This window comes from Nesoenas mayeri (genome assembly GCF_963082525.1).
Source record: "Nesoenas mayeri genome assembly, chromosome: 3".
NCBI classification, from domain to species: domain Eukaryota; kingdom Metazoa; phylum Chordata; class Aves; order Columbiformes; family Columbidae; genus Nesoenas; species Nesoenas mayeri.
The window spans coordinates 5623211-5638500 of record NC_137544.1 but is presented as its reverse complement, the minus strand read 5'-3'; the positions used below and the strand labels follow the sequence as shown (position 1 = coordinate 5638500).

The 15290-nt window shown below is 44.5% G+C and overlaps 1 protein-coding gene across 1 annotated transcript; it reads left to right on the top strand.

The window, feature by feature from the left end:
- Positions 1-3821: 3821 nt before the first annotated feature.
- LOC308039516 (opsin-5-like) lies at positions 3822-10402 on the top strand (the record flags this gene model as incomplete). The annotated part of the gene is made up of 4 exons (XM_080342887.1): positions 3822-3894; positions 7579-7872; positions 8480-8811; positions 10055-10402. The coding sequence occupies 4 exons, from the start codon at positions 3822-3824 to the stop codon at positions 10400-10402; spliced, it is 1047 nt and encodes a 348-aa protein (XP_080199013.1).
- Between the last annotated feature and the right edge of the window lie 4888 nt (positions 10403-15290).

Sequence of the window (15290 nt, the reverse complement as noted above, 5' to 3'; positions counted from 1 at the left end):
CTCGTGTAGCCAACGGGGTCTCCAGGGAGTAATTAAATTCTCAGCAAAATGTTTTAATTCTGCCTCTGGTTTCTCTTTGCTTGCCTGAAGAAATTTAATATCTTCTTTCAGTAGTGAGAGGATGGACCATGCAACAAGTGGGCAAGCAGGAGATCTGGCTTGGATTGAGTGACATCAAGCTCCCTAACCTGAGCCCTCAGTCATATTTTTGTTAAGAATGGCCAAAAAGAAGCATTAGGTGAGTTGACTTCATGGGACAGGACAGGAAACTTTCCTGATAATTTTTTTGTATGAGAATTATAAGCTCTATTTGAACACTAAAAATCCTTTAAAACATCCACTTTTCATCTAATGACTGCACCTTGAGGATCTTTTCTCAGCTAAATGTTTGCACCCACAGTAAGAGCAAAACCCACAGGCGATGTCTGTACAGTGTCACTTTGTCTTCGAAACTGATGACCTTACTGCCTGCTGGGAATGGTTGTGGGCCCATTTTAGCTGACCTGTGTCTGGAATGACTTAGAACAATGCTAGGTGGCCCAGCCCAAAACAGTGCCACAAACTCTTCTGTGAGTTTAACAAGGTGACCAGTTGAATTCCAGCCTCTTTGTGGTGATCTGGTGTTGCTTCATTTACCAATATTATGATGTTACGTGCACTATATTGCATTGATTGGCAGAATGCAGGAATCGTTTACTTTCTGTCACAGGATTTGCTGCATCTTTTGTGGACTCTAGCAGGTATTTCTTCCCCACATTGGGATCAAATGGTAACCTCTCTTATTTGAACCCACTACACTGATTTAATTGAGCAATTTAAGACTCTCATTACTAGGCACACTTTAGGACATGTTACCTCTTCTGGTTTAGGTATTTCTGCTAGAACTTCCTTTTATAATTCATATTATATATATCCTGCCTTCCTAGACTAAACTGATACTCGCTTATATACCCAAGGCTTGAGAGGCCATACAGCAACTAACCACATTCAGCTGACTACCTGCTGCTGAGGAATGTTCATTGAAGGACATCTGCACTGAACAGCTAATGAGTAGGTGCTTGATCTCTTGAGTTAGGTGGAGTCATTATTCAAAAACTGTATCAGACTTTGAATGAGACCACAGAGAGGCACTGGAATGAGTTGCCCACAGAGGAACTCTACGTGTTGTAGAGTCTCCATCCTTAGAGATACACAAAACCCAACAGGACACAGCCTTGAGCAACCTGCTGTAGCTGATCCTGTTCTGAGCAGCAGGCTTGGACTAGATGATCTTCAGAGGTGCCTTCCAGCCTCAGTGATTCTGTGATTCTGTGTGTTCTTTTCATTCACTCAAGGTTTGGAACATCAGTCTCCCCTCACCCAGATAACAGTCAAAGTCCCTCCTGCTCATTTTGTTTTCCTCTACCCATAACTCATGCCTTCCTAGCTGTCCAGTTTAAACAAGAACCTCACAACCTTTTTGTCTTACCTGCTCAGATTTTTCAGGCCAGCAATTTCTGTCATGAACTAGAATTTTATAAGCTTTGGAGAAGAACCGGTGAGCTATGCCATGTCCTAGTACTTACCTATGCCATGAATATGTGCAGACTCTGTTGTGCTTCTACTGACTTTGGAGCAACATGAGATGGGTTGGGGGAATTTTTCAGAAGCATTTTTGCTGACTACATATAAGCCAGTCTCAGTCAAGAAATAGCTTAGCACAGGAAAATTATTTCCAAGGTTGTAAAATCTCTTGAAACCCCCACTCTGATAAGACTAGGAGGTACAGTATCTCTACTCTGATAGAAAAATAGGCCTTTCCCCTCTGCTCTTCCCTATGTGTAGCTCCTAGAAGCAGGATTTGGGAACTAGAGCTTTGCTGTGGGCTAATGAAGCCACCTAACTCTTAGCAGTGCTCAAGTCTCCCTTAAAAATAGTTTGTGTCTGTGACAGCAGAATTCGTGCTGAATTTGGTATGCAATTTCTCTGCTGGAGACAGATTTAGTAGGAACAAAACTCGTAACACCCAACATGCTGACAGTGGGGAGTCCTGATGTGGCGTCACAAATACAGGGATTTTGTTTCTCTCAAGTGATAACTATACCCTGAGCAACACCTCTGCATATTTCTTGATCTCCTAGCTGTTCATTCTAAAATATACTAATAACTTCTGGAGCAAGAGTTCAATTCAGCACCATACTACAGAGTTAGATACCATTTGTTTTCTCTCCCTCTAATTTTGTGAGGTAGGTGTGGAGCGATCCAGCTTTAAGTGGAGAGGAAACTACCTTTCTGTTAAGGCATTTTCCTCATCCCAAGGCATCCATAATCTTCAAAATTAAATACTCTTACAGGAAAGAGTCTCTGAAACCGGTTGAAACCATTTCAGAGAAGATGGACAAACTTTTAGGACAAGCTTTTAGGACAAACTTTACCCGAGAAGGCTGTGAGTGCTACTGAGTCTTCTGCTATACGTGTTGTGTTGCATGTATTTGGTTGCTGAATTAAACTCCTCAAAGTCTTCAGTGCCCGGATCCCTGTTGTGGAAATCCCAGGCAGCTTCAGCAGAGAACAAGCCCAGAGACATTCAGCAAGGCTGAGGTGGCAGCAAATCTGTGCATGGCCAGTTTAGCTGTCTGGTGAAACTCAAAGCTTTTAAAGTTTCTCATATTCCTAAGGATTTCAGAATTTAGGCTAGTACTGCTATACTTGCATGCCTAAATTCCATCTAAATGGCATACGAGGTGCCTAGGGGATCCTTAAGATCCTTAAGGATCTTAAAATTCCCTATGTCTGAACAGAGTAAAATAGGCCAAGCAGAGAATAATGCTAATGCAGTTTAGCATATGCAGGTGCTGGAATTAAATAATTTAGAATAGATCAGCTCTTCAATGTGCTGGCTGGGTACTGCTGTGGCTAAAAGTCAACTTGATGGCGTTGCAACTACAGGGCTGTAAACTGTGTGCACCAAAATCAAAACCTGCATATGTAAATTGATAGATGAGCCTGTAACACATATTTGGAGCCTGGAGCAAAACTTCACATTGTTTATAAAGACTGAAAGGGCATTATGATGATTTTAGGCTTGTATATCACAAGGAGAAGGTAAACTTGGATGTGAGATGTTGCTCCTATAGCTTGCTGAGCACCAGCAGTGGGGTGTCAGTGGAGTGAACTCAGAGCTTGGTTCTGCCATGGAGCTCTGCAGCTGTGAGTACCAGACTGAGCATCCTCCAGTTCTGCCTTGAAGCAGCTCTGAAACTCCTGCCTTTGGCAATGTGACTTTGACCCTTCTGAAACCTCACAGCAAACAGCTTTCCTGTACTACTTTGACATAGAAATCCCCCCATCCCAACCTCATATTTCCCATACGCAGCCATAAAGCTGGAAAAGAAAACTCCCAACATTCCTTCCCCTGCCTGATCCCTCAGCTTGGATTTATTTCGCGAGGCTGCTGATGGTTGAACGACAATTGTTTTTTGCTCAGCAATGGCAGTCTGAGGGGATTTGCAGTGTGAAGTTGCTTTGACAAGCCAAGGAGCAGAGCAGTGCGAGAGGAGGGGGTGGGTGGAGAGATGCTCTGCCAGGCAGGCGGGATTGCTCCAGCAGTGGCTCTGCCTGGTTTTCACTCTGTCTCCCCAGGGAGGGAGCCTTGCTCTTCCTCCCGGCTTCTCCCCTGCCACACAGAGGGAGGGAGAGAGGAGAAAGCAGAAGGGTCTTTACACACAGCACCCAACTGCCCGGCTCACATCTGCAGCCGGCAAACCATGAGGAAGAGCCCCTTTGCTCCTACAATCACTGCACCTTTGATTTAAAACCTTCGCCCACTTCCACAAGGAACAATGGATGAGCAATACATTTCCAAACTCCACCCGGTTGTGGATTACGGAGCTGGGGTCTTTCTTCTGATCATAGGTGAGTTCTGCCTCCACAGCCTGCTTGTTTGCTTGAAGCCTAGGAGAGGACATACTGGGGCTCCTCCATCCATGCTGCGGTCAGCCAAAGGAAGCTGGAGGGAAATGATAGAACATCTATTTCCACACAGGTTCCCCTGCTTAGAGCCTTTGAGTCGGTTGGATGTGAGGATTAATCTTTGTGTTCAGATTTGCAATCTTTTGTTTCGTTGCTGAAGACTTGGCCAGCACAAGTTTGCCTCTCTGGTGTCACAAGTATTCAAAATAAGTTGTCTTATATTTTATCCTGATATCTCAGCCCTGTGAATTGAGAGATGGGGCAGCCAGTTTCGTGGGATTGATAAGGGGGGAGCAACTTTGGTCTAATCTTTGGGGGGAGGGAGGTATCACTATGCATGAAAAGCAGCTGTGTCTTGGTAGGATAAACTGGTATTAAATAGCAAAGCGTTTCCAAATTGCAGTTCTGTTGTTTATTTAATGGCCTGTTTGCCCTGCTGAAGGCAGGTTTACAGTGAAATACAAGTGAGGGTATGTACAGTCTGCTCCTGCATGGCTTCAGAAAAGCATTTTCTCCCTTGTCTGTTTGCTGCATGTACCCAGGTGATTTGTTTACTCTTCTTGCAGATTTGGAGAGGAGCTGAATTGGGGTAGGCATGCAGTCCAACTGAATTTTGTTGAAGTACCTTCCTCAGTTCAGCTCATTTGAAAACCCCAGTTGAGACACATTTAAGAAAGACAAACATATATTTCTATGTGCTTTAATAGAGAAGCTTTGGGCAGCAATGCTGGACTTGAACATTTCACATCTCACCCACGTTTCTCCACACACTGTACTGTCCCCTTAGTTGTGCTGACAGCAGAGAGTACAACTCAGGGTGAGAAAAATCTCTAAAACAATGAATTTTTTTCTTTTAATTCAAGTCAGGATGCCAGCTGTTTTCTCACACAAGAGGAAGCACATAGATACAGACCAGAGTTTTCTCCTGTGCTATCCAGCATCCTCACAGGCAGCAGGATGGAGGGGAATAGCATCTGTCACGGTAAAATAAAGGCTGGACCGGGATGCCCACCCCTGATGACTGAGTTCTACTCTTTACCTCTTGCACAGTGATTAGAGCTCTCACAGAAGAAAGTGAACTGGGTTGATTTTGCTCCTGAAGCCTGAGGATGTCTCAGCCTGCCGCTGTCTTTTGGCAGGAGAGTGATCTTCCCACCCAGCCACAGGTTGCTGTCTGTCAGCAAGAGGCCCCGTGCCAAGCAACCGTGGGCATCTCTGTGTGTGCAGACATAGAGCTCTTGGGAGCTCAGGGGACCCCTCAAGCATATCCAGAGATACCAAGTGAATGTGTGTGGTTAGAAAGTGAAGGAATGAGGGATGCGGGGTCTCAGATTTGTACATCTCTTCAGTTCAAGGCTTTCTCTTGGCATCTCTGCCCATCCTTGGTTTTATGGCAATGTATTTATTCTGTTTTTCTGCATGTGCCTTTATTAATTAATCTGTGGGCACTTTATTATGGGGCATCAGTGGGCAAATGCAGCCTTTCTGCTTTCACAGCACCAAGGGAACATGACAGAAAATATTGCTTTTTCCCTACTTCTGACTTTAGAGGACAGATTCTTAGGAAAACCTTTGATCAAAAGGTAGCTCCAGCACAATGTTCACTTGAAAGAAAAAATGAGTTGTTTGCTACATGTGCTTTTGATGCTGTTGTCGTGAACGCTTTGGAGCCCTTTGGCATATCTGAGTAACATATGTCTGGCAGGTCCTTTTGCAAAGCAATCTCTGATCTGTCTAAACAAATTCTATGGTCTGGTCTCACTGACTCAGAGACCACCAGAACAGTGTGGGTGTCAGAACTGCAGCACATTGTGATTCTCAGCTGCTTGACCAGCCACCACATGTTGACTGTCAAGGCAGCTCAGAGCCAAGGAGGCTTGTGCTGGGGCTCCACTGGAAGATCCATTGCAAAGAGAATCACAGAATAGTTTGGGTTGGAAGGGACCTTCACCCAGATCAGTTGATCAGGTCCCCATCCAGCCTGGCCTGGGATGTCTCCAGGGATGGGGTATTCACCACCTCTCTGCGCAACCTGGGCCAGTGTTTCACCACCATCAGTGTAAACAATTTCTTCCTCATGTCTGGCCTGAATCTCCCCTCCTTTAGTTTAAAACCATCACCCCTTGTCTTATTGCAACAGGCCCTGCTAACAAGTCTGTCCCCATATTTCTTATTGGCCCCTTTTAAGTACTGAAAGGCTGAAATAATGTTTCCCCTGAGCCTTCTCTTCTCCAGGCTGAACACCCCAACTCTCTTAGCCTGTCCTCCCAGCAGAGCTGTTCCAGCCTCGGATCATTTCTGTGGCTCCTCTGGCCCCTCTTCAACAGCTTGATGTCTGTCCTGCACTGAGGACCCCAGAGCTGGACACAGAACTGCAGGTGGGGTCTCACCAGAGCAGAGCAGAGGGGCAGGATCACCTCCCTCCACCTGCTGGCCAGGCAGGAAGGCTTTGGCAAGTGGAGGGCACCAGGTGGAAGGAGGAGACAAATGAGTAGGATAGATGGAGTTCTTCAGTAGGACAGAGATGTATATGGGGATATTACCAGGGAAAAATGGAGCTGGATAGTTTCATTTTACTTGATAGCATGATGTGCGAGATACTGTAAGAGTAGAGTGAATGACTACAGAGTGTTCACATGATAGGAGCCTCAGGGAAATAGGTGGGGTATAGTGCATGGAGAGGGTGGTGTGAGATGGAAGTAAAGAGCTATAATGTGACAAGGGACAAGATATGGTCTACTATTTATATGACAAAATTTCCCGCAGTTGGTAGGGCTGGCCAGCCCTACAGGAGGCTGTGAACAGAAATCTGAAGTGTTCTGTGCTCTAGTAGGTCCATGGTGGGAACACAGCCTGACAGGGAATTCCCTGCCTCACAAGAAAGCAGGAATTGAAACCCTAGAGCCAGCTGAAGCAAAACCACAGATGCGGTAATGAGGATGCTGAGCTGTGCAGCAGCTCTCAGAAATGCCATCTAGGTGACATTTCCTATCTGCTATGTAAGAGAATATGTTTCCTTGCCATAAGCTAAAGTACAAGGTTTCATAGCAGGGCATGGCAGATACACACTAGTGTGTTTGCAGAGCATCAGCACAACATAGCTGGGGAGACCTTATTGTGGCCTCTCAGTGCTTAAAAAGGGCTGGTAAGAAAGATGGGGACAGACTTTTGAGCAGGCCCTATTGTGATAGGACAAGGGGTGATGGTTTTAAACTAAAGGAAGGGAGATTTAGGCCAGACATGAGGAAGAAATTGTTTACAGTAATGGTGGTGAAACGCTGGCCCAGGTTGCCCAGAGAGGTGGTGGATGCCTCATCCCTGGAGACATCCCAGGCCAGGCTGGATGGGGCTCTGAGCAACCTGATCTGGGTGAAGATGTCCCTGCTCATGGCAGGGGTGGCACTGGATGAGCTTTGAAGGTCCCTTCCAACCTACACTATTCTATGATTCTGTGATAGTGATGACCTGGCAGGTGCTGAATTCAGGCTAGTCTCCCCGTCGGTTCTGTCTTGTAGACTTAAGACCCAGGCTAGTGACTGGCATTTTCCACATCCTATGTATAGATAAGCATTTCACAGCTGTGTTAACTATGTGATATTATTGTCTGTGTTGATTCTTCTCTTTCAGCCATCCTCACAGTCCTCGGAAATTCAGTTGTCCTTGCAACAGCTGTGAAACGCTCTTCCCTCCTGAAGTCACCAGAGCTGCTTACTGTCAACCTGGCAGTAGCGGATATTGGAATGGCCATCAGCATGTATCCGCTGGCCATTGCATCTGCCTGGAACCACGCTTGGCTGGGAGGAGATGCGTCCTGCATCTATTACGCCCTGATGGGATTCCTTTTTGGCGTCTGCAGTATGATGACCCTGTGTGCCATGGCTGTGATTCGATTCCTCATCACCAATTCATCCAAATCTAACAGTGAGTAATTATGTCTCTGGTAACTTCAGAATGGTGCATTTGGGCTATTAAGTTCAGAAAGGTCCTTTGCTGAATATGGCCTGGAGTATCAGTTCAATAACTGGAGGAATAAGCCTCAACTTTTAGTCCAATATCAACCCTCTAATGCTCCTAGAAGGTTCTGATTAAGTTCCTTCTTAAACAATGAGGCTTCTCACTTCTCGCTAATACCAAGTGAAACTACCTGAAGGAGCACAGCCCAAATGTTTTGCTGGACGAGACTGTCTCATCTTGCTGTTTGTGTGCAAGAAGACATACTGAAATTTGAGGGGAAAGAGTGTTCTCCTGGCATTCCTGGGCTGGGAACATTATACATTATGGGTCAATTTGATCTTGTAAAGCTCCCTGACTTACTAAACTTTAGATCAACACCAAGGGCTGCACTCAGGTCTCACCCAATCCATGGGCAATCTCTGTTATGTTTCTCAAGAAGACCAAATGTTAGGGAATTGCAGCAGCATCCCAGGCATATTTGTAGCCACCATTCTTCTGTTGGAGAATGAGTTATGGCAAAAAACATGTGGCTGATATGCCATCCATATATGCTTGCTCTTCCTCTTTCTTGCAGGTAGCAAAATCACCAAGAACGCTGTTCGCTTCTTGATTACTTCCATCTGGCTCTACTCCTTGCTCTGGGCCATTCTGCCCTTGGTAGGCTGGGGGTACTATGGCCCCGAGCCATTTGGCATCTCCTGTACAATAGCCTGGAGCAAGTTCCACAACTCCTCCAATGGCTTTTCCTTCATCCTGAGCATGTTCCTCCTGTGCACAGTCCTGCCTGCACTGACCATTGTTGCCTGTTACTTGGGAATTGCCTGGAAGGTTCATAAAGCATACCAGGAGATCCAGAATATCGACAGGATCCCTCACGCAGCTAAACTGGAGAAGAAGCTGACACTGGTGAGTTATCTTGGTGAGAAGAGCCTGAAGTAATCAGGAGCTTGCAGAGAACTGGCTCTGCTCGTGCATAGCGCACGATGACCCTTCATTGCTTTTGGCTAATGTTGACCAAAGAGATGTGGGATCCCACCCATGCTCTGCACTCCTCAGAGGAGCAAGGGGTTCCTGGGATCTGTGTCATTCCAGGAGCGTGATCAGGATAATATATCATAGGTACAATGCAGCTTGTTAAACCTTCTTTAGGGCAGTTGAACTGATAATTTTCACACACATACAGATTTCCAGTCATGCTGGAACAGCTGTTAAATCCACTCACATTGTAGTTGGGGTGGAGGTCTTGTTCTGTCATCCTAGATATTTTTGATTGACTGAGGTGGCATTCAGAGTGAGAGTTACATAGAATTTCTTGTGGAAAAGCTGAATTTACCCAGCTTTCTAGATGCCAGTGTGTTGATAGGCTGTACTGTCTGGTTGGGTTGTGTCTCCCATGACATAGCATGGCCAGAGTCAGGGAGGGAAATGAAAACAACAACTGCCTCATTAAAAAAAAATAATAATCAAAGTGTAGATCTGCGAGGTGGGAATAAAAGCATCAAAAGAAAAGCCCCTCAGTTCAAGAAGTACAGGGAACTGCTTGAGAGAGTCCAGTGCAGAGTAACAAAGATGCTGAAGGGAGTGGAGCATCTCCCTTATGAGAAAAGGTTGAGGGAGCTGGGGCTCTTTAGCTTGGAGAAAAAGAGACTGAGGGGTGACCTCATTAATATTTATAAACATGTAAAGGGTGGGTGTCAGGAGGATGGAGCCAGGCTCTTCTCAATGACAACTAATGATAGGACAAGGGGCAATGGGTGCAAACTGGAACACAGGAGGTTCCACTTAAATATGAAAAGAAACTTCTTCTCAGTGAGGGTGACAGACACTGAACAGGCTGCCCGGGGAGGTTGTGGAGTCTCCTTCTCTGCAGACATTCAAAACCCACCTGGACACCTTCCTGTGCGACCTCATCTGGGTGTTCCTGCTCTGGCAGGGGGATTGGACTTGATGATCTTTCGAGGTCCCTCCAGTCTGTAACATTCTGTGTGTATGCACTGTCCAGTGTCACTTGTGCTCATGTCACACACAGCAAGCATATAGTTTTTGGGTGTTTCAGCTGGTTCAGGTGTGGTTTCATCCACACACCACATGCCTGAGCATCAGGCCCTATCAGTGCAAGCTGGCAACTGAAGCCCTGTTTCCCTTGCAGATGGCCGTGCTCATCTCGGTTGGGTTCCTGAGCTCGTGGACACCATATGCAGCAGCCAGCTTTTGGTCCATATTTAACTCCAGCGACTCCCTACAGCCCATCGTTACGCTGCTGCCCTGTCTGTTTGCCAAATCTTCCACGGCGTACAACCCTTTCATTTATTACATCTTCAGCAAAACTTTCCGTCGTGAAATTAAGCAGTTGCAGTGTTGCTGGGGCTGGCGGGTTCCTTTCTTCAGCACTGACAACTCGGCTGAGAATCCGGTGTCGATGATGTGGAGCGGGAGAGACAACGTGCGTCTCTCCTCAGCTGCAAAGGTGGAGAACCGGGGAGCTGCAACTCGCTGAAATGCAGTGACAGTTTCACAACACAGGTCAAAACTTGGACACGCTCATGGGTCCAAATGAGTAGGAATTCACCAAGTGGGGTTGCCAAATAGAGAGGTTTAAGTATATATTTTTAAGCAATTCTCGAATATTATCTTTAAGCTATATAACAAAATAAACCACTATTTTTTTCAAGAATTTCCACTTAAGAGGAAATAGATTTCCTCCATATATTATGACAAGTACAGAGGTTTAAGTATATATTTTTAAGCAACTCTCAAATATTGTCTTTAAGCTACACCAAAAAAATTATCTACAATTACCACTTTAGAGGAAATAGGTTTATGTACTAAACATTGAAAACATATAAACTAAACTTATTTTCAGGGAAACAGCTATAATTAAAAGAGGACTATTATTATTATTATTATTATTATTATTATTATTATTATTATTACTTTTTAATGCCATCTATCCGCAAACTTGTGGCTCTGTCATTAAAACAGCAATCAGATAAAACTGTAGGTTGAACGCGAAGTGTTACCCAATAAACACAGCTGAGAGTGTAGCTTTCCGGTAACACAGGCAGAAAACGATATGAGTAGCAAGAAATAATCACTACCAGGAGAAGATGATGAAGTGGCTGGTAGTAAATTATAGAGATAAACAGTTTCTTGCTTCATATAATGTAATTCCAGCTCCTCAAGACATGAGCTCAAACGGGAGCTGAGCAGCCTTGGTCTGAAGAGGTTCAGTGGGAAGGTGGCAGTCAGTGAAGGATGTCGTCTACATGTCACAAATAGCACAAGAAGTGAAGGAATCTCTTAGCAAAAAGAACCGTGCACTTAGGCTGTTGCTTGCTGAGATCAGAGAGCTTATTTATACTTATAAACATCTCAAGGTGGGTGTCAAGAGGATGGACCAGACTCTGTTCAGGGGTGCCCAATGACAGGATGAGGGGCAACAGGCACAGACTGAAGCACAGGAGGTTCCATCTGAATATGAGGAGAGACTTATTTTCTTTGAGGTGCCAGAGCCCTGGAACAGGCTGCCCAGGGAGGTTGTGGAGTCTCCTTCTCTGGAGACATTCAAACCCACCTGGACACATTCCTGTGTGATCTGCTCTGGTGACCCTGCTTTGGCAGGTGGGTTGGACTGGATGATCTCCAGAGGTCCCTTCCAACCCCAACCATCCTGTGATTCTGTGCTATAACAGCTCTGCTACCATTACAGCTGTCGGAGCATTTGTTTTCTGGAGGAGGATTCTGTATAACACACCAAAAGACATCTCCAGGACAACCTGCCCGGCAGATCCTGCAGATGCTGTCCCAGCGCTAATCGCTTTGGTGTGAGCTCCTGAGACACCAAGTTCCGCACCGGCTGGAGCACCAACACAATTACAACAGAGAAGGGAATTTGCTGATCAGCTTTAAAGAATATGTACAACTGTAATGTCATCCTGCTGGCCATTTTTTTAACCAAAGAGATTATGAGGTGGAAAAGATGAGCTCCTACAATTTAGATCGCTTGCTCTCTGACTCTTTGTGATTTTAAGGGACATAAACTTGTTTATCTCTCTAGGGTATGAAATGTACAAAATATGGCTTGAGCTGCAGCAGTTCTTGCTTCCCCTGTTTACTCAGCTGATCACATCTATCTTTGTATTAGTTTCAGTTAAGACGAGTTAAATCATGGGCAGATTTGGCACAGGTTTTAAACAACAATCTGAAATGATAGTGAAAGGACTTTGAGTTCTTGAAAACTTCTAGCACACTCAAACCCTAATAATTACTTCTGAAATCCTAATAATTAGTTCCATTTTCCGAACTACAGCTAAGGCAAAAAACAGGATTAAAAGATAGGCTTGAGTACATCTGTGTCTATGAGAATTTATTTCTCTGTGGAGTCTGGATTACAAAAGAACAAACAAAATGAAAGCTAAGACGTACACTAAGGTGCACAAATTTATTACCAAGTCGGGCTTTAGGAAACTTTAAGGAACAGTAATGTCACCAGTAAGTGAAGGGGGAGCTTATGAAAGATGAAGAAAAGTATTTGGGAAGAGGAGAAGAGGCAGGAGAGTGTTAGGAAAGTGTGTTCCTGGGGAGGGAGAGGAGATGGCAGAGGGAAATGTGAAAGGGATGATAGAGTAAAGAAAAGAAGGGGCAGAGGAGTGTGGAGAAAACGTTAACGTGCTGCAAAGGGATTTGTTATGGTAAATGTCAATTATCAGCATTTTTTCAGCTTTAAAAAATAACCCGAGAGGAAAATTAAACCTCTTCCACCTCAAGGGGTTTGTTTTCACTTAGGCGGTTGTTTGCTGTTTAAAATAAACAGCAAAATATAAATTCCCACCTGCTAATTGCAGATTTGTGAATTTGTGACATGCACATTCATAACGCAAGGTAACATGAAAAATTTAGGAGCAGAACAGGTCCACATCCACTTGTAAATGCTTTTAAAATTTATGTAATATGAAAAACATGCCACTCTACAATACAAAATCTCTGTAAAACCAAAAGACCTGTATATTTATTATTAGAGTATACTACTTTAATAGTCTGATTTATTACCTGTTTATGTTTTTCATTTTCAAAAATCAAAGTCCAGGTGTTTGTATAACAAATATAGCTCAAACCTTTTTCATTTTACAGACTCAGTGAGAAGCAAATCCAGACTTTCCCAGCAGAGACTCTGAATTTTGGATGGTTTTATACAGAAAATTGAAAAGGCAGGGCTGCCCTTGCACCAAAGAACTAGGAAAGCACATATAGCATTAATGTCAGGGGGCTAGATGTTTTTTCTTACATTTCATGAAGTTAATTTACGGTCAGATTATAAGTAATTTCATGGTATTTCCTGCCCAGCCCTGGCCTGTGTTGTCAACTAAGTGATCTTCTAAGGCACTGAAGCAGAATGCACTTATCTCAGGAGTGAATTTGGGCATCCGAATTTTTACAGTCATCAGTGCACTCGTCCCAACACAAATATTTGAGGTAAAAACTCCAAGAACTTCTAACTAACCCACTCACATACTGGCAGTTATCTCAGCAGGCTGTGGAAGTTTACAGTGTGGAAATCTGCCTCTGAGCAAGCCACCTTTGGCTCCTTCCTTTCCATTGAGGATAAATGCAGCTCCCTACTCAGGAGATGACATATAAAGTTAAATAACACAACAGGCTGCTCAGGAAAGTGGTGGAGTCACCGTCCCTGGAGGAGTTTAAAAAGCGTTTAGACGAGGTTCTTAGGGATGTGGTTTAATGCTAGATTTAGGTTATGGTTGGACTCGATGATCTTGAAGGTCTCTTCCAACCAAAATGATTCTGTGGTTCTAACTACCACTCTGATTTGCCTTAAAATAAATGGGAATTTAGTGCCTTACGTTGAAAAACCTTGTAGACAGTCTGTCCATCTAGGCCATGGAATAATAGAATTTGGTCACTTCTGTTAAGGGTCAGTTTTCTGTATGTAAAATTAAATATGACTAATTTCAGAACAAAGATCAATTACTTCAGGGAGGTTGTTATTCCAGCAGTTAAAGCACGAGGCTCACATTGCGGAGACCTGGGTCCACTTGTACCTTTCCAGTAATAGTGTGTGACTTTGGGGAAAAAACTTAAACTTCGTCTTAATTGAGCTGGACTAGATGATCTTCAGAGGTCCATTCTAACCCCAACCGTTCTGTGATTCTGTGTTATATCTTCTGTTACCCACACAATAGAGACAGTTGTGCTGCTGACCATTGTAAAGCACCGACTGATGAATGGCTTAACAGAAGTTCAAAAGCACCCGTCCTGAGGGCTGTGAAACACTAAGAATGAAAACTGGATTTCATTCCCTCATCAAAATTTGTCCTCTGTAGGATCCATCTGCCACACTGGGAAGGTTACTTTCCAATTGAGAATTGAGCGGAAAGTTTGTTTCATGATACAGGCACTGTCCTGGGGCTTGGTGCTACGGTCAGGTTCTAGTTTTGTCATGGTATCTATCAGGAAGGACAATGCATTGCAAAGTCAATTCCTATGCATAAACTAGGCTCTCAGAATCTCCAGCCCTTTGTCCTGTCTTAGAACAGACTAGGCTAGTTCAGTCAGGAAGGACCTACAACCATCATCTAGTTCAACTGCCTGACCACTTCAGGACTGACCAAAGCAGAGAATCATAGAACCATTTTGGTTAGAAAAGACCTTCAAAATCATCAAGTCATAGCATCATAGATTGTCCTGAGTTGAAAGGGACCCACAAGGATCGTCGAGTCCAACTCCTGTCCCTGCACAGGACAACCCCACAGTTCACACCGTGTGTCTGAGGACGTTGTCCAGTCTCTTGTTGAACACTGTCAGGCTTGGGGCTGTGACACCTCCCTGGGGAGCCTGTTCAGTGTCCAGCATCCTCTGGATGAAGAACCTTTTCCTCATGTCCAACCTAAACCTCCCCTGGCACATCTTCCTGCCATCCCTCGGGTTCTGTTGTCCAGCCATTAACCTCACACTGCCACGTCCTCCTCTAAACCACGTCGCCAAGTCCAAATGCCACCTCATACGCCCTGACAGGCTTGTGGCATTGACCACCTCTCTAGGAAGCCTGTTCCAGGGTTCGACCACCCTCTTGGTCCCATCTGAACATCCCCTGGCACAGCACTCTGTATTCCTTGCATCTTTGCAAAACAGAAACTGCCTTACAGATGAAAAAATACCTATGTTGGAACTTCCTAAAGGAAATTAGCCACGCAGTAACCTGCACATTCCTATTAAAAATACCGGAGTGTCTAGTCCCACGGTTTATAGTTACTATTTTGTCCTGGAATATGCCAAAAACACTCATATTGAAACAAAACATTTCAGTATATTTGCAGAATACCTACTTGATTTTGCACTAACCCAAATTCTCCCCAGCCTGCCCGGCGCAG